This window comes from Aquarana catesbeiana, linkage group LG06, assembly GCF_042186555.1.
Source record: "Aquarana catesbeiana isolate 2022-GZ linkage group LG06, ASM4218655v1, whole genome shotgun sequence".
NCBI classification, from domain to species: domain Eukaryota; kingdom Metazoa; phylum Chordata; class Amphibia; order Anura; family Ranidae; genus Aquarana; species Aquarana catesbeiana.
Genome location: NC_133329.1, coordinates 395,110,619 through 395,130,870, shown reverse-complemented (window position 1 = coordinate 395,130,870; position 20,252 = coordinate 395,110,619). Strand labels below are relative to the sequence as shown.

The window sequence follows — 20,252 nt, the reverse complement described above, 5'->3', positions numbered from 1 at the left end:
CCCCCTCCCTCCCTCCCTCTCTCTTTCTTATAAATATTTCTCAGGAATACAGTAACAGTAATAACATTTACATACCTTATTTAAACCACAAATTACTATCCTCCCAACCCTTCTCCCCCCTCCCCAAACAAAGCAGAATACCCCCCCTCCACCCCCTCATCTAATGCTTGGATAAATTGTCCCCCCACCCCAACCCTACATACATACATACATACATACATACATACATACATATATTATATATATATATATGTGTGTAAAGCCCAAACTGGCTTCTTATTAGACATGTGCAATTCGTTTCGTTCCTAATTCGTGCTCTTCTACGAAATTCGACAAATTAGTTAATTCGGAAATATTTGCGTTAACGAAAAACCGTTTAATAAATCTTTTCGAAGACGTAAATTCGAAAATCCGAAAAAAAGTACGAAAATCCGAAAATATGAACTAAAAATTTTAAAATTCGAAAATCCGAAATAATAACTAACTAATAATAATAACGATTGCTAACTATTAAATTCTAGGTATTGGAATTTCCTTTCAAATTTGGCTGGTGGTAAACGAATATGAATTTATCCGAAGTTCCGAATTATCCGAACTAATGAATGCCGCATCTAAACGAATGGAATTAATAATAAATAATAATAAAAACTCTTTATTATCAATTTGTGACAATCCATGCGTTTAGATGCGGCATTTGTTATTTCGGATTATTCGTAACTTCGGATAAATTCATATTTGTTACGTTCACTAACAGACAAATTTTAAAGGAAATTCCAATACCTAGAATTTTATAGTTATTAGTTATTTCAGATTTTTGTTCTTTCGTATTTTCGTTCTTATTTTCCTATTTTCACATTTTTTTCAAATTTCCGAATTTTCAACATTTTCAAATTTCGCATTTTCGAAATTTCGATCATAACGAATGACCCATAAAATGAAACAAAAACAAATGAAACGAAAATGAACAATTTTTTTGGCAGTGCACATGTCTATTTCTTATTGCATAGCGGATTCCTTTTAAACTTAGCTGCAAACAAAGCCCTCGTTGTCACCACTGGAGGCCGCATCCATCTTTCTTCTGGGTCTACAGACTCCGGCTGTGTGACTGTCCGGAGACGTGTGACGACACATGCGCGCAGGAGCCACCAGTCACGGCGCAGGGCTCTGAAGAAACGGCACAGGCGTCCGTTCCATCAGAACGCATGCGCCGGTGACATAATCGGCGGCCTATACAGTAAATATCTCCTAAACTGTGCAATTTACAGTACCTATAGGTAAGCCTTATTAAAAGGCATACCTATAGGTACAAACAATTGTGGGAAGTTTACTTCTTCTTTAATGAATGCAAAGCTTTCTCCGATTGGACAAGGTGGAGAGCATGACCTCTCGCGCCGGCCACGTCAATCGGGAGCCGATGCGCATGCCTGGCGGCCGCCATGTCCGCCGGGCACCCGCGATTGCTTGTCACAGAGCAGGGACGTGGATCCGTGTGTGTAAATACACAGATCCACGTTCTGTCAGGGGAGAGGAGACAGATCGTGTGTTCCTTGTATATAGGAACACCGATCGGTCTCCTCCCCTAGTCAGTCCCCTCCCCCCACAGTTAAAATCACTCCCTAGGTAACACGTTTAACCCCTTGATTGCCCGCTAGTGTTAACCCCTTCCCTGCCAGTGACATTTCTACTATAATCAGTGCATATTTATAGCACTGATCGCTGTATGATTGTCAATGGTCCCAAAATAGTGTCAAGCCTCTGATTTATCCGCCGTAATATCACAGTTCTGCCAAAAATCGCAGATCGCTGCCATTACTAGTAAAAAAAATTAAATAAAATGCCATAAATCGATCCCCTATTTTGTAGACGCTATAACTTTTGCGCAAACCAATCAATATACGCTTATTGCAAATTTTTTTTTTTTTACCAAAAATATGTAGAAGAATACATATCGGCCTAAACTGAGGAAGAACTTTGTTTTTTTGTTTTTGGTCCAAATGCGATGCGAATCAGCCAAACAATCTGTATGGCTGAATTTGCATTGCACAGACATCGCATGTGTCCTGAGGAGTGAAATGAGATGTCCCTCCAGCTGCCCTCCGTTGCTTCTCCAGTCTCGCCCGTGAGATCGGCGCTCCGGAGAACAAATCGGTCGCCACTGGAAGTTGAGCATAGAGATTTCTGGTGACCAGATTGGTCCCCATTCATCTCTGTGACCCTCGGAGGCCCGGGCGCGACGTTATGACGTCACGTCTGGGCCTGCGGAAGGAAACAACCCCGGGGACGCAGCTGGAAAGGCCGAGAAAGTTTATTTTATTTTTTTGATCTCAGCTTTTCCGGCCTGAAGGATAGATGTGGGCTCTTATAGACCCCACATATCTCCATAAAGAGGACCTGTCACGCACTATACCTATTACAAGGGATTTGTATTCCTTGTAATAGGAATAAAAGTCATCAAACAAAAGAAATTTAAAGAGAGTGTAAAAATAAAAAAAATAAAGTAATATAAAGTCTAAAATTTTTTTTTTTTACCTGTCCCCGCGGGCTCGCGCACAGAAGCCAACGTATACGTAGGTCACGCCCACATATGTAAGCGGCATTCAAATCACACATGTGAGATATCACCACGTGCTTTAGAGCGAGAGCAACAATTCTAGACCTCCTCTGTAACTCTAAACAGGTAACCTGTAAAAAAATTTAAAGCGTTGCCTATGGAGATTTTTAAGTACCAAAGTTTGGCGCCATTCCAAAAGTGCAATTTTAAAGAGTGACATGTTAGGTATTTATTTACTCGGCGTAACATCATCTTTCACATTCTACAAAAAAAAATGGGCTAATTTTAGTGTTTTTTTTTTTTTTTTTAATTCATGAAACTGCGTTTGCGCAAATACCATGCAACAAAAAAAGTTGCAACAACATTTTATTCCCTAGGGTCTCTGCTAAAAAAAACCAAACATATATAATGTTTGGGGGTTCTGAGTAATTTTCTAGAAAAAAAATGATTTTTACATGTAGGAGCGAAGTGCCAGAATTGGCCCAGATGGGAAGTGGTTAAAGCCCCTTAAAGCTCAGTTCCAGATTCAACTCACTCTACATTTCTGTATACCTTTATTTTTGGCTGGCCACGTCACGTGGCACATGTGCTTCTTGGTCATCTTCACACTTTTGCAGCATTGGGTGGTCTTTAATGATGTAATGACATCAGTGGCACTCCTGGCAAGATTGTTATGCAAGTGCATGGTCCCTTCCCCATCCAGTGCTGGAGATAAGGTGAGTATTGCAGCTAGAGCTGATTTTGGAATTGTTAAAGCTACACAAATTATTTAAAAAAAAAAAAAAGGAAAAAAAAACAGAAAAACGAATTGGGCTTTAAAAGTCTCTTTATTTTTGCCTCCCCCTTGACCTCAATACATCTCACCAAAATGTCCTGATATTTATTTTTTTAAACGACATTTTAACTAATTGTAAATTCCTAATTTTGCTCATCCCTCAAAGTTAAAATAGTTTTCTTCTAACGTACATTTTTTTGGGCTGTGGATCTTAGGATTGTTATAACCTTTTTTAAATCTCTTTCGCCTTTCAGGAGGCGCTTCCCCTGGAATATAATCCTTCTGGCTATATTTGTGAGTATCTACCATTTTTTATGCTATTCTTTTTATCCTGTTAGTTGGTATCGGCTCCTCACCTTTTTATAAGGGCTCGTTCACACGTGCTTTGCTCTTTGAAGAGCGATCTACATTTAGATCACTCCTCAGAGAGCATTTGGGACACCGGTACTTTAATACAGGTGTTTTGGTGCTGTCCCAAAATTATTTCTTTAATTCAATTGTCCCAAATTGTTTAGATACAGGCATGATGTTGTGGATCTCATCAGGCTGCCTTTTGATCCTTGTAGTGAATTAAACCCACTGATTTGCATCTTGGGCTTGTTGCAGATACCTGAGGAAAACCGTTTACCTACTATAGCCATAAGTAGATGATTGTATTTATTCAGAAAGCTTATAGCCATGAAATGGCTTTCACCTACCCCTCCGACATTTGCGCAGTTGTAGGCAGGTGGTAGAGCAGGTCCCCTTTAGGGTGCCTCCTACCCCTGGGAGAAGGTTGGGAGTTTAAGCAGGACCAAGGAGGGAGGTGGGTCAGAGTGGAGAAGAAGGAGAAGAAGCACCAACTATCTACTGTGCTCCTGCTCTTCCTCCTTTTGGGGAGTTGGTTTAACCCCTCAGTTCTGCCCCTCCTTACCCAAGGAAGAGAAGAGTAGCAGGCCTACAGGGAGTGACTGCCCTTTTGCAGAAGATATGAGCAGCTTCAGACAGGACCTAAGACCATATGTTCTTTATATGCTGCCATTGTGTTGGAGTCTGCGACTAGAAAAGAGCCATGTTAATAATTGAACTACATCCAGCCTTGGCGTGCCCTATTCGGACACAATGCTGCTTTGAAGAGCGTGAGGCTGGGTTCACACCATTACGAATTGGATGAGAGTTCCCCACATCCAATTCACAAAAGCAGGAGATTTTGACTGGCTCTCTATGGAGTCAGTTCACATATCTACGCAGCAGGTCCGGTACGATTTCAGCCCAAAATTCAGGCTGAAATTGGACCTGAAACGGTGAACCAGGACGCACCGGCCCCCCTGCTGTGAGACGGATGCAGAGATGGTGTGAACCCAGCCTAAGAGTGTTCTACTGATGTCACCTGGCTGTCGGCCTTGAGAAAGGTACCCCTGGGAGTGAGGAGGCGAAGCCATGCAGTCAGGAGGGTGGAGAGGGTAGTCAGTCACCGCCCGCCACCCACTCAATGCAGAGAGTCGTTGGGCAAAATATGGTATTGCCCAGAAGGTCAGCTTACATTGGGTGTTGGCTTGGCTGCTTGCTATGGCCATGCATCAAAGGAAGGGGAATAGTGGTTCCTTCCAATTGCAGCATTACATTCTCCTGTTTTCCAGTCCCATGTAAGTAACCAGATCATAACATCTTCTATTTCCCTTACTTTGATTCTGGAGTTCTTACCAGAACTTATCAGTATTTATATGTATATATTTTTTACAGACTAACAGATGCATCCGCTCCTGATGAAGTGTTTTTACACGAAACGCGTTGATCATTGACAGGATGCAACCTTGTTTTAGCCAATCATCATCGCATCTTTTTATAATCCCTGTTATACTCATTATTCTCTTACACGGAGTGTACACTCTATACATTGGTCACTGGAATGTGCTGCTATTTAGTTTTTAAGGTTATACATACATAAACCATTTCTAATTCTATGTATCTCTGAACTGCACTTCTTCATTTAACAATTACATATATGTAGTGGCTTTTAATGTATATACTGAGTGCGATTCTATCCCCTCTTTATCATAATAAACTCATTAAGTCATTATGGGGGTAGATTTACTAAAACTGGAGCATTTAAAATCTGATGCAGCAGTGCATGGTAGCCAATCGGCTTCTAACTTCAGCTGGTTGAATTAAGCTTTGACAATAAAACCTGGAAGCCGATTGGTTTCTATGCAGAACTGCACTAGACTTTGCACGTTCCAGTTTTAGTAAATCTCCCCTTATATAAGCATTACCTTATTCAGCTACCACTTGCCTCACATAAAGTCCCGACTTCCTTTCTATGTTTTACTGTTGGAATATTGGCGAGGGGACGCACTGGACACCTTTGCTGCCATTGTGCTATGTGTTGGGTGTCCAGTGCGCCCCCTGTGCCTTTAAGGAGGGGTGGGCTTCTTCCAGGCTCACCTGCCCTCTGCCTATCCATTAGAATGCATGTACTTCTACTATGGAGGCTCTCAAAAATTTAGAGTTAGGACTGCAGATAATAATGGGGTGCCATGAAGTGGCTCTGCAGCTTATACATGTACAGTGGAACCTTGGTTAACAAGTAACGCGGTTAATGAGCATTTTGAAAGACGAGCAACTTTTTTTTTTAAATCCTGACTCTGTTTGCGAGTGTTGTCTCGCAAAACGAGCAGCATTCCAGCTAATGTGCTGTGCAGTATCGCATTTGGCCAGAGGTGCGGGGGCCGCCGGTGACATTCGGAACGGTTCGGAGCCATTCTGAGCCGTTCGGAAATACTCGGAATCACTCGGAAATATTTGGATACACTCGGAAATACCCTGTTCCCGAGGGTTTCCGAGTTCAGCCGAGCTGTCCCTGAGTATTTATGACTCTCTCCGGCACCCCCCCCCCCACCTCTGGCCACATGCGGTATTGCATGCAATAGAAGTCAATGCGGAACGAATTATCTTCATTTCCATTGACTTCTATGGGAAAACTCCCTTTGATATGCAAGTGCTTTGGATTACAAGCATTCTCCTGGAACAGATTATGCTCATAATCCAAGGTTCCACTGTATTTGCGAATGTGTGCAAATATGTCCTGTCTGACATATTGGGCAGGACAATTCGGTTGGTTTGAGGCTGGTTGGTGAGTTGAGCTGGGAACTTTCTTTGGTTTTGTTTGACAATTAATAGAGTCTCCCTATGTTCTTAGAACATCACCCCAAAATAATGCTCCACAGTATCTCGGGTCGGTGAGGACGATGACACCTCCTCATCATGTTGTGGATAATGCAACTAGTGACCCCCTAAGTTCCTAAGGAGCAAATACCGAGGCAAGAGACTTTTTCTTCTGCCATTCTACTTATTACTAGGATAAGGTATTAAAAAAATGTATCCATTGGGGTTTATGGAAAAGATACATTTGTACTTTACAGTTCTGCGTTTTGATTGTCTGCAGATTACATAACTTGAAATATTTCCTTTTTTCAGACTTTGGCCATGTCCTTCATGACTGGGACGATTGCCAGGTACAGTACATCCCATAACTACTATATAAACATGTATTACCGGTGACATTCCCAGAATCCTTCAGTGTTTATAGAACCTTTTCCACTTATCAATATGTTATGTTTAAAGTGAATCTGTGCTTTGCCATGCAGGGCCAAACAGGTTGACTTTGTGCATGTTCTACACAATAATAAATACACAGACCACTGGTATACTTTAACCTTACAAACAGGCTTTTATGGCATGTGTTCTTCCTTAACAAGTAACATGACTGTTCAAAGGAAAAAATATATTTTTACTTGTAATTACAGTATATAATGCATTGCTGTACTTCATTATCATGCTTGATGACTATGCCAACTGCACTTGTAACTAAATTGCGAACCACTTGCCCTTTTACCTTTTCTGTAAGGCTACTTTTTACGCTAAAGGCGTTTTCATGCGTTTTATCGCTAAAAATAGCGCATGTAAAGCGTCCTCCCATGCCACCCGAACTGGGGCGGCGCGCTTGCAGAGCAGGAAAAAAAGTCCTGCAAGCAGCATGTTTTGGGCGGTTTGGGATTGCTGTATACAGCGCTCCTACACCGCCCCTGCCCATTGTAATGAATGGGCAGCACTTTCGGAAGCGCCGCAACGCGGGCGGTTTTAACCCTTTCTCTTCGGCTGCTAGCGGGGGTTAAAAGCGCCCAGCTAGCATCCAAAAATCGCTGCTAAAACCACAGTAAAGCCTCACTAAAACGAGCGGCACTTTACTGCCAACGCGGCTGCAGTGTGAAAGCAGCCTAATGCCGCGTACACACAAGTGGACTTTTCGACAGACTAGGTCCGACAGTCTTTCCGACGGACTTTGCAGCATAGGTCCGTCGGACTTTCAAACGAACAGACTTGGACATACAGGATCACACCAAAGTCCGACGGATTCGTACGTGATGACGTACGACCGGACTAAAATAAAGAAGTTGATAGCCAGTAGCCAATAGCTGCCCTAGCGTTGGTTTTAGTCCGTCGGACTAGCATACAGACAAGCGGATTTTTCGACCGGACTCGAGTCCGACGGAAAGATCTGAAACATGTTTTATTTCTAGGTCCATCGGACTTTTGGGAAAAAAAGTCCGCTGGAGCCCACACACGATCGAATTGTCCGACGGAGTCCGGTCCGCCGGACCAAGTCTGCCGCAAAGTCCGCTCGTGTGTACGCGGCATAAGACTTTGAAAACTAAAAACTTTTGAAGGCAGGTCTTTCCTGGGCCCTCTTTAAGTCACCCACATGCTAGGAGGTCTAGGCTTTCTGAGCTCTTCATTCCTGAGTCTGGGAGCCCCTCAAGGGACCCTCTGACCCCACCAGCCAAGCGCATGCCTGCTTCCCCTGGTGTGCGAGTCGGGCGAAATCCCTTCTACAGCGAACCCAGGGCGGGAGTGTTTTTTATCTGGCACCTACTCCCCTGCCCTCACACCTTCGCAGTATGGATGGTGCGGCTGGCTATACAGGCTCCCTGCCTATGTCTAGTGCGGCACGGTGTGGCAGTGGCAGAGCAGCAGGTGCCGGCCAGGTCCGGGGAGCAACCAGGGCCTCCAGTGACAGAAGACGTGGGTGGCATCTTTTCCCTGTGGCATCGAAGAACGTGCACCGCGGATGGAAGGAGCCAGGCGTCGGCTGGTGAGGCTTTCTCCACCCCTCACAGATCCCAGCGTGGGAGTAGGAGGGGGGGGAGTAGGAGAGGGATCACCCGGGTTCCGATGTGGCGGCGGCGGCTGCTGACATCATCAGCAGGCGCCCACCGGACTCTGGGGCCGGCAACTGAACCCTGGAGCCTGCTGAGGGGAGAGAGCGACAGCGCGGCTTAGTGAACAGAGCCGGTCTGAAGGGGTGCTCAGCGGCTCTGAAGATGTTGAACTCCCGCGCGCTGCACGGGGATCCGGTTCTGCGCCTGGATGTCCTGAGGGACAGAAGCAGCCAGGTGAGCATTTTGTTTCATGTCCTCTTTCTTGTTCTTATTCAATCTCTATTCAAGGAGGCTCCGGGGGGGCTTAGTTGACAGCTCAGCAGGGATCGGGTGTGGGACGGTCAGATTCCTCCGGTCAACGGCTGGCAGCGTCTGCACTAACTACAGCTGGTAAGGTTTTGGAATACAAAGCGGCTGACAAAGGAGTCGCCGGGGTTGATGGGGTACGTCTGGCAAATGCTGCAAAAATGCGATGTGTATGTGTGTTTTGAAGGGCTTTTGGGTGCACATCTAAAACCAGAAGTGAAGGAGCGTATATGGAAGGGTGAGTATGTGGAAATTGTATTTCTTTGTTGCCATTGGAGAAATTTAACTTAACAGTTAGATCAGATGGATGTAAGAAGGAGGAAGAAAACAGCGGTATCGGTTGATAACCCGTACGTTCTCAAACTGGTTGCAGGCGTGTGCAATTTTATCTAGTGTCATTGGGGAAAAGGCCCCTGAGAACTGCTCCCCCCTTTTTATTTTGTTATCTGGACTCTATCGGTGAAGCCCAGCGAGTCTATGGTGGGGTTGCTTGGTTTTGCTATGACAAGCGATTTTGTCAGCACAAGGCAGTCCGGCCCTCTTTACGATGGGACCACAGAAATTTAATTTTCTGGATGAAACTGATGTTGTCTCTACAGAGTTCGGTTCCTCCCTTTCAGGGTGGGGCCGAGGGTGCGGCAGCCTCTTCACAACCGGCCACAAATCGCAGGGGGTTATGTTGGCAACTCAATGCCGGATCTTGCAAGTTTGGCACCGTGTGCTGTTTCCGTCATGACTATTCAGGGTGTGGAGGGTCTCATGCGCTGTCCAGATGCTTCAAGCGTGGAAAAGGAAAAGGAGGTGACGCTGGAAAGAGGGAAGTGAAGGTAGAAAAGATGGCGCCTTTCCTAAAGCGTTATTCTAACAGGAACGCAGCTCGTGTGTTGCAGCTGGGTTTCTCGTAGGGTTTTTCTGATACCCTGCCAGTTGCTGGTTGTTCCTCCTATGGCTGATAGCTTGCAGTCATCTTGTTTACTTCCAGTGGCCGTTTTCAGGAAAACTTTTCAAAGTAGTTGCTTTGGGTCGCATGGCTGGCCTCCTTTTGATTCACCGCCAGTATTTCCCCTTTGAGTATTATCCCCAAAAAAGAACCAAATAAGTTGATAAGTCATCACTTGTCGCATCCTAAAGGGGGTTCAGTGAATGATGCCATTGATCTGGAGCTTTGCATGGTGTCCTATACTTCTTTTGATATGGCAGTGTCGCGGGTCCCTAGGTATGGTAAAGGTACGTTGTTGGCCAAAACTGATATTGCGGCAGCCTTTCTTTGGTTCCCGGTACATCCTAGTTGTTGCCATCTGCTGGGGTGCAAATGGCAAGGGCAGATTTTTGTTGATAGAAGTTTACCAATGGTCTGTGCCATTTCTTGTTTGTTGTTTGAAATGTTTAGTTCCTTTGAGGAATGGGCGGTTCGGGATGCTTCCAGCCTAATTCAGTCATTCATGATGATTTCTTGTGCATAGGGTCTGCAGGAAGTACTATCTATGCCTCACTTTTGGCCATGGTCCATCATGTTTTCCAGTTTTTTGGTGTGCCATTTGGCCCCTAACAAGACGGAGGGCCCGGCCACTGAGATGTAGTTTCTGGGTATTGCCATCGACACCGGGGCGATGGAATATCATTTGCCTTTGAACAAACTTGAAGATCTGAAGGCGAAGGCAAAAATAAAAATAATCCAACTTCATGCTGTGCAATCTCTCTTGGGGAAGTTGAATTTTGCTTGTTGCAGTATGCCCATGGGCCATGTTTTGTTTTTTTGTTTTTTTTGTAGACTGGCAGCTGCTACAGCTGGCATTAAGGCACCACATACTTATATTGGGCTGGGGCAGGATCAGCGTAAGGACTTTCGAGTGTGGGATTCATTTCTGGTTTCTTAAAATGGTCTCTCTTTGGCTGGAGCAGGTGATTTCCAATTTTGATCTAGCCCTGTGTAATTTGGCTATTTGGGAACTGTTTTCCCATTGTACTCTCCATGGAATTGTGCCCGTTTCTGGAGTTGATAACTCCTGGCTGATGCTTTGTCTCATTTCCAGTGGGACAGATTCCATCAGTTGGCACTGGAAGCGGAGCAGCGAAGAATTCCATGCCCCAAGCAGCTGTGGAGCACTGCATTGCCGCTTCCAAGTTCTCAATTCGTCATTTAGTATGTGCGTCAACTTGGTCCTCATACTGCAGAGTGTCTCAGGAATGGAGCGATCTGATGAATGAGGATGGGGGGTGTTCTCGTAAGGACAATGATGTACACATGGTTTTTCCACCTATGAGGTTAGCTTGTTCTGGGCCGTCTTTGCGCTGGCCATTTTATTTATTTTTTCGGGGGGGCTTTTCGGGTGGGGGAATTGGTAAGCCGTAACAAACGTGGGGAGGGTGGTTTGAGCGCACAGGATGTGTGGTTACGGGACACTACTTGGGTATCCTGTTACGAAAATCTAACACTGATCAGTCGGGGAGGGGTTCTTGGATTGAGTTGTGGGGTTCCCTCTTCTCCAGTTTGCCCTGTCCTGGTTGTGGGGGGTTTTTCACAGTTTTGAGCAAATCTTCCTGGAGTTTTCTTTATGCACGCAGAAGGAACAGCAATGTCTCGATTCCAGTTTAGGGCGGTGTTCAGGAAATGCCTGTTGTCCACTGGTTGGAGTGCAGACAACTGTTCTTCTCATTACTTTATCTGTTGGGTCGGGCTAAGTTGTGTTGTCCAATATAGTTGCCAGGTCTGCGTGGCGTATGGCTCACTCTGTTGAAAAGATCAACAAAGCCAGGTTAAAGGTGAACAAGGAGGTAGCTAGTTTTTTGAAGGAGTGTATTCAGCGGGCCTTCCGGTTTGGGGGGGCAACACATGCGTAAAGTGTCACGCTCGTGTGCTGTGGCAGGGGGTCTATTGGGTCTTTGAAGGCAGTGCTAGTTAAATAATTGTGGGAAATTGTGGGTTGGGCCCATCTGAAGTATGGGTGTCCCTTCCTAACAATACGGTGGTAATATCGGGGTATTAATTAGGTTGTATCTGGTAGTACGTAAGTGGTTAATTGTCCCTGACCCGGTGTAGTTGCGGCTGAGGGACTTTGATTGGGTGGCAGATACAACTGAGCCGGTGTAGTTGCGGCTGGGGGCCTTTGATTGGGTGGCAGATACAACCGGTTAATCGTGAGTATATAGGTCTTCAAAGACCTTAGACCGGGCATAAGCTGAGGTTGGTTTATTTGTTATGCATTGACTGTATTATATTAGAGCTGCACAATTAATCGTTAAAAAATCGTGATCTCGATTCACCCCCTCTGACAATCTCTCATGCAAAGTTTGACGAGAATCGTGATCTATCTTCTAAGCAAAAAAATTGTGATTCTCATTTTAGCCAGAATCGTGCAGCTCTATATTATATGCATTAAACTTGTTTTCTTGTGAATGTTTTACTTAATGGTTTGTAATAAAAGACTGGAGCCATTGGACTCCAAATAAAATATGTCGTCTGGTCATTTTGGAGGGGGGGTTGGTCAAGTGTTTAATGTTTTATAGATAATCAGAGGCTCTACACTCTGCAGGTCCCTCAGTCTTGCAAACTAACAGGTAAAAAGGTCGGACAAGTTTAGTTTACAAAAAAGAATGATGTGCTATTCAGAGACACAATTGAGGTTGTGACCCGGAAGATGAGGAAGTCGCCTCTTTCCTCAGAAACCACACACCTACAGTATGTGATGAAATGAGGGTAGCGGTGTCTTACTCCGTTTGGCATTCTGTGTATAAAATCATTAGACGTCAAAAATAACTAGGGGTGCACCGAATGGAAACTTTGGTGCTGAAACCAATTACGAAAATGAAGGATGCACTTGGCCGAAAACCGATACCGAAAATGACAGTTTTAAAAAAATATTTATATTATTTTTATATATAATTGTATTATATTCAACTTTTGGTACAATGTTTTTATTGGAAAAAAAAAAAGAAGGGAAAAACCCCAGATAATGAATTCCCACGCAGGGGATATGTACAAAAAACATAAGAAAGAGGTTTACATAAAAGTACATAATGAAACATATTTTAAGAGTGTATTTTATCAACTGACATTGACCTACCAGGGCCGGAGGTCAGTGCGCTATGCCCAAGCCATGGGGCCCAGGGGCTGAGGCAGACAAGGGTGAGCGGAGTTGTCCGCAAAACAGGGAAGAGTGTGACAAACAAACACGAGAAGAGAGAAAAAAAAAAAAAAAGGAAAAGAGAAAAAGGGAAAGAACACATATACCACAACGGGGGGGGGGGGGGGAAGGAGGGAGGGAGGTAAGTGTAGAGCAGAGCGGCGGGCGAAAGGCCCAGGAAGAGAGGAAATGGGGGGGGGGGGGGTCCCCCAGGCTGGAGGTTAGTTCAAATTGAATTTACAGACCTAGACTAGTCGGATTTAGGTTGGGGAGTGTGTAGGACCACCACGGGGCCCATACCTTAAGAAAGTATTATATTCAACTTTTTAATTAACATCATCAATTTAAATTAATATGAATTTATTGTTTGCCATTATTGGCACCTTTTAGTGCAAGAAAGGTCAAGAAAAATGCAGTCTGCAGTCTCTAACCATCTCTTGTATCGTGTCTGCATTCTCTTACTTCAACTTAAACACACTGCTAATAGTATTAGCAAAATTTCAATTTGATGCACCTCTAGCAGATATGATACAGAAGATGGTCAGAGACTGCAGACATGATACAGGAGATCAATGCAGCCTCACCGGTGTCCATCAAATGCAGCCTGCTTGTGCCCAGTAACCTCACCAGTGCCCGTCATATGCAGCCTCACCAGTGACCCTCATATGCAGTCTACCAGTGCCCGTCATATGCAGCCTCACCAGTGACCCTCATATGCAGTCTACCAGTGCCCGTCATATGCAGCCTCACCAGTGACCCTCATATGCAGTCTACCAGTGCCCATCATATGCAGCCTGCCTGTGCCCAGCATCCTCACCAGGGCCTGTCATATGCAGCCTGCCTGTGCCCAGCAGCCTCACCAGTGCCTGTCATATGCAGCCTGCCTGTGCCCAGCAACCTCACCAGTGTCCATCATATGCAGCCTGCCTGTGCCCAGCAGCCTCACCAGTGCCCGTCATATGAAGCCTGCCTGTGCCCAGCAACCTCACCAGTGTCCATCATATGCAGCCTGCCTGTGCCCAGCAGCCTCACCAGTGTCCATCATATGCAGCCTGCCTGTGCCCAGCAACCTTACAAGTGTCCGTCATATGCAGCCTGCCTGTGCACAGCAGCCACACCAGGGCCTGTCATATGCAGCCTGCCTGTGCCCAGCAGCCTCACCAGTGCCTGTCATATGCAGCCTGCCTGTGCCCAGCAGCCTCCCCAGTGCCCGTCATATGAAGCCTGCCTGTGTCCAGCAACCTCACCATTGTCCATCATATGCAGCCTGCCTGTGCCCAGCAGCCTCACCAGTGCCTGTCATATGCAGCCTGCCTGTGCCCAGCAGCCTCCCCAGTGCCCGTCATATGAAGCCTGCCTGTGCCCAGCAGCCTCACCAGTGCCCGTCATATGCAGCCTGCCTGTGCCCGGATCAATTACTTTAAAGGGGTTGTGAAGTCTTAAGATTTTTCACCTTAATGCATTCTTTGCAATATGGCCCGTACACACGATCCGAATATTGTACGACTGATCATACGACCGTTTTCACTTAATAGTCGCAAGTAGAAAGTAGAAATTGGTTAGCTAAATAAAGTCACGAAAATTCTCGTACGACAGAAAAAAAAATCAGAAGTGATGTCATGTGTTGTAATCTCTTTGTAGTGAATTTTCGCACGACAACTATACTGACTAACCGAAAATCGTACGATCTGGAATCGTACGAGGAAAATTTTCGTGCATGCCCGATCGAATAAGGTCTAATGAACGGTCGTGATCGGCTGTCGAAAGTAGTGTACACACGATCCGAAAATCGTACGATCCTTCCTTGGACGACCGTTTTCATACGATATTCGGATCGTGTGTACGGGCCATAAAAGTGAAAAACCTTCTGTGCTGCAGCTGAATCCGTTTGTTCCAGCGACGAGCACGAGCCCAGCACCTCCAGCCGCTGTCTCGGGTCCTCATTGGATAGATTGATAGCCATTGGCTCCCGCTGCTGTCAATCAAATTCAGTGACACGGAGGTGGGGGGCGAGTCCTGCTGTCTGTGTTTTGTGTGTTTGTGTTTAGTTTAAAAAAGCAAAAACGAACCTTTACAATCACTTTAAGGTGTATCTAAACCCAAAAAACAAAAATGCTATATTTTGCAGCTTATCGGTCCTTTTTTTCCCTTTATTTTCACTTGGCGATCCTGCCAGTAATGCACTTCCTGTCTCAGGGTGACAACGCACGCTCAGTTTACTATATCTATGGAGGGCTAGCGTTGCTGTCCTGTTTTGGACTACATGTACATGTGCCTTTCCAAATCATGTCCAATCAGCTGAATTTACCACGGGTGGGCTCCAATCAAGTTGTAGAAACATCTCATCAATGATCAGTGGAAACAGGATGCACCTGAGCTCAATTTTGAATGTCATGGCAAAGGCTGTGATACTTATGTACATTTGTTTTCGTTTTTTATTTTTAATAAATTTGCAAAGATTTCAAACAAACTTCCTTCTCGTTGTCATTCTGGAATATTCTTTGTAGAATTTTGAGGTAAATAATGAATTTATTCCATTTTGGAATTAGGCTGTAACATAACAAAATGTAGAAAAAGTGAAGCTCTGTGAATACTTTCTGGATTCACTGTATAAAATAGACCATTTAGTGTAATACGCACCAATGATAAATGATGGAGCCTTGATGGAATGATGACATTCTATTTTGTTTCTTATGTTGCAGTTTTTACAGCACCCAAGCGGTACTCATCACCCTGGCCATCACCGCCATCGTCACCATCGCTGTGACTGTTTTCTGTTTCCAGACCAAGGTGAGGAAGATCATTGGCCTCTGTGTGCTCCGAACCAAATTATTGAGTTCAACTTGCCATGAGCAGTACAACCATAATTGCAAAAATGTAAATCAAAGGAGCTATTGTTCCATGACAGTTTTGGAAATAAAATCTGGGTACACCCTTCTGATAATGCCCACTTGTAACCACACCCACAGTTGTAGCCACACCCACAAAACTTCTGCCCCTATTATTTAACAGTTGGTCACGGATTTTTGGAACAAAGTCGGATATATAAAGCAGAGAAGCTATGAGCAGATAGATAGAGCTTCATTGAATTGGGACTATGGCCAAATTGCGGTAACAATGGGCAGTGTATGGATTAAAAGAAAAACTTGACCTACTGAGAGTAGGGGTCAGAGGTATATAACTCAGAGGTCGGGAGTAAGTAGTGCAGAGGTTGGGAGGCTGAGTGCAGGGGTCGGGGGTAGGCTTGTGCAATTTGTTTCGTAACGAATCGAAAATTCAGCCGAATTTTGCATCTTTCGGACATTCGGATACATTGGAATGTCTGAATAAGACGAATACGAAAGAAATTATAGCGGATATAACAAATGAATTCGACATGATTCAGTAATTCGTTAAAGATCTAATGAAACAAAAGGTCAACTCAACTGATTAATTTTGTGCTGGAGGTTGGATTACTGGTAAAGTGCATTCCTGAGAACTGAGTGGGAAGGGTGTTGTATTGTATTTGAGCAGAGGAGAAGAGATATAGTCATTGTGTGTGTGTTAAAAGATTCAATAAACAACTTTCCAAACTATGAATCATTATCACGAATATATATACATACATAAATATCGAATTTCAACTAATACGAATAAAATTATAGCTCATATAACGAATTAATTTGACATGGTTCAAGATTTAGTATAACGAATATCGACACTACAGAAATAACGAATTATCTGAAAACATATTAACGTAACATAACGAATATAACAGAACTAACAGGGGGAGCCAATGGCTGCGCTGCTATCAATCTATCCAATCAGGATCCGAGATACCAGCTGGAGCTGGTGTGCTCATCCCCGTCATTGGAAAGACTGGGTTCAGGTAAGTAAATGGGGGGCAGCTGCATTACAGGAGGTTTTTCACATAGAATGCATTGAGGTGAAAAACCTGGAGACTTTACAACACGTTAAAAGCGGAACTACACTGTATCTGAGCACCACAAACCAAAAACTCTATCCATCCATCCATGTCACTATGCTTTTATTTTATTGAGAAATCACTTAGAAATACACCACCCCTAGCATTTCTGGAAGTGGCCATCTTGAGTAAGGGCAGATGATTTGTGTAGCAATTACTTCCTGGAATCCATCTGCCCTTAGCTCTGGCATACAGACAGGAGAGTGTGCTTAACTGAGAAAACCCCTCCTGAGGACTCAATGGGGTGTATGACATCATTTGCCTAGGCATGGAAGCTAAGAAGTAACTTAAGACATGTAAAAAAAAAAACAGTTTAAAACAAGTTAAATATGATTTACTTTCCTATCTATTTACTAATGCTAGCAGCACTGCGGATTCAAAATATTCAATGTTGATTGAGAGAGAAAGAAGCTCCACTATTTACAAAGCTAAATAAAGTGTTGGCTTCACTGTAAATGACATTCAGCTTCAATATATTTTAATAACTGATATGTTTTGGAATTCTTTTAAATGTGATAATGAACATGTCACTGCGCTCTCTCCCGGATAGGTGGACTTCACCTCCTGTGCCGGACTGTTCGCCGTTCTGGGGATAGTCCTCTTTGTTACGGGGATTGTGACCGCCATCGTCCTGGCGTTTAAATACGTAAGTATATATAGCATAAAAAAATGTCCGTACTTATAGAGGAGGGAACACCACCGCAATGTCCAATCAGTGTTTATCATGCCTTGATTTTTAGCTGCTTTTGTGGAAAAAAAAAAAAATGTAGGAGATGGAGGATGTAGGCCAGGGGTGCCCAACCAGTGGCCCACGGAGCCCTCTGATGTAACCCGTGACCTCCTTCTCTGGGATGGCAGTTTGGCAAGACCAGATCGCCGGTTGCTGACCCGTCATCCTAGAGCAGGGATCTCCAAACTACGGCCCTCCAGCTGTTGCAGAACCACACATCCCATGATGCACTGTAAAACTCTGGCATTCACAGACATGACTGGGCATGATGGGAGTTGTAGTTCCTGAACAACTGGAGGGCCTTAGTTTGGAGACCCTTGTCCTAGAGCATCAGTGTTGAGAATAATGGAGGAAGTGGCTGCGCAGCCAAGCGAAAATAAGCCGATGCTTCCCCTATAGCGCCGGCTCCTGTCACAGGCGGAGTGATGCCAAATGCACTTCCCCTGGGACATCAACAGCTGGATACCTGAATAGAAGACTTATGAAAGGTAATTTTATTACTAAACTCACAGTGTATATATGCTTTGCTTTGCAGTGGTTACTGGTCTGCTTTCAAACTGATCCACAGATGCAGCGCAGTGTACCTTCGGGTTCCCTGCGCTGAGCCATAGACTTCTGTTATTACCTGCGGGTTTGGGGCGCTTTCAGAGACTGCACCACACCTGCAGATTATAATAGAAGTCTATAGCAAAGTGCAGCTAACCTGCAGGAAAGTCACAGGTACAGTGCTCTGCACCCGCCGTGTTGGGTAAACCGCAGCGCATCAGTGTAAAAAGCAGCCGTAAGCCGCGCACGCACGATCGGACTTTCCGACGGGAATTGTGTGACGACAGGCTGTTGTTGTGTGTACGCTCCATCGGACAATAGTTGTCAGACTTTCCGCCAACAAATGTGGGATGGAGGGATTTCAAATTTTCCGAGACCAAATGTCTGTTGTCAGATCTTCCGAGTGTGTGTACACAAGTCCATCGGACAAAAGTCCACAGTACAAACACGCATGCTTGGAAGCAAAGATGAGCCGGAAGCGGCCGGTCTTGTAAACTAGCGTTTATAATGGAGAATTAACATTCGTGACGCAGAAAATTATGAAATCTCCAAATGCAGCGCACAATTCTCTTCTTCTTTAATGAAATAATAATGAAGCTGCTTTGCTGGTGATACTGATGGAGTTATGCAAACTAATTTTCAAAGGCTTTTTTTTTTTTCTAGTGATATCAAGAATAATATTATTATGTTTTGTTTTTTTAATTTGGGCAAATTACCACAACACCATTATCCCGTAGTTTTTAAGATCAAAGATACAACTATGTTGGGGTCCCTTGTCAATTTTACATTGTATTTTTTTTAATGTAACTGCCGACTCCCAAACTTTCATTTGAAGTAAAACACATAGCCAAGTATTATTCTACACAATTTTTTATTGTGCATTAAAAAAAGAAAACAAAAAAATTAGACATGCTATCTGCCAATATAACTTAACCAAAAAGTGCATTCTATGCATCCAAAAATATAGAAAATATACCAAATCAAATCATTATTATTCAACTAGAAAAAAATAATGTCAAAGCAATAACTCCAAGGCCAATAATAAATAACACGTTATCTCCTCCGATTCTGCAACATGGCTGGTTGACGAACGGCCGTTCAGAAACGAACTGAAAAGCGAAAATGAAAAGCGCGATTCAACACTCACCAAACTTCTACTAACACGAAATTAATAGAAGGAGCGCAAAGGGTGGCGCTAAAGTGCTGAAAAACCATGTAGTACGCCACTACGTTTGTAATTGTTGGCCAACAATTGTGTGGCCGTGTGTATGCAAGACAGGTTTGGGCCAATGCCCTTCAGACAAAAATCCACGGTTTTGTTGGCCAACAATCCGATCGTGTGTACGAGGCTTTAGGCCCTTTTCACAAGATTGGTCCGACCCAATCTGATCCTCTATTCACCTCTATAGAGCGGTAGATGTAAACTAACACATTCCGTTAACAACCGCCAACCTCCAATCCAATCTGCTAAAAAAAAAACACAAAAAAAAAACAGAAGGGGATCCGTCCCCTTCCATCTGGGTGGATCCAGAGGGCCCATAGAGTAGAGCGGGTTGTGTCTGTGTCTGTTCTACATATGCAGAGCGGACACGGACCTGTCATCCACCCACTTTGCTCATTGTGGCCCGCGACCAACTCGATTAGGTGGGCCTTGCTCTTCAAAAGGTTTGACACCCCTGATGTAGGCGCTGATCTGGGGCCCTGCAAAATAGAGGGCCTAGTATTCAGAGCAAAACATATCTCTATAAGGCTTGTGGGCACCATGACCATCACACACACACACACACACACACATATATATATATATATATATATATATATATATATATATATATATATATATATATATATAGCTTGTTGGACATCCCATTCCAAAATAATTTGCATAAATATGGAGTTGCCCCCCACCCATCCTCTGATCCTTAACAGCCTCTAGTGTTCTAGGAAGACTTTCCGCAATATTTAGGAGTGTGGGAATTTGGGCCCATTGAGCCAAAAAAGCGTTTGTGAGGTTAGGTACTGATGTTGGATGAGAAGACCCAGCTCACAACTGGCATT

At 44.2% G+C, this 20,252-nt stretch overlaps 1 protein-coding gene across 1 annotated transcript in view; it reads left to right on the top strand.

Annotated features, from left to right (window-relative positions):
* TMBIM1 (transmembrane BAX inhibitor motif containing 1) overlaps positions 1 to 20,252 on the top strand; it is a gene marked incomplete in the record, with an annotated part of 128,651 nt that overhangs the window by 73,503 nt on the left and 34,896 nt on the right. The window contains 4 exon segments of the mRNA XM_073634385.1: positions 3,581 to 3,620; positions 6,783 to 6,820; positions 15,657 to 15,744; positions 17,469 to 17,564. Of these exon segments, the coding sequence (XP_073490486.1) occupies positions 3,581 to 3,620; positions 6,783 to 6,820; positions 15,657 to 15,744; positions 17,469 to 17,564 (262 nt within the window).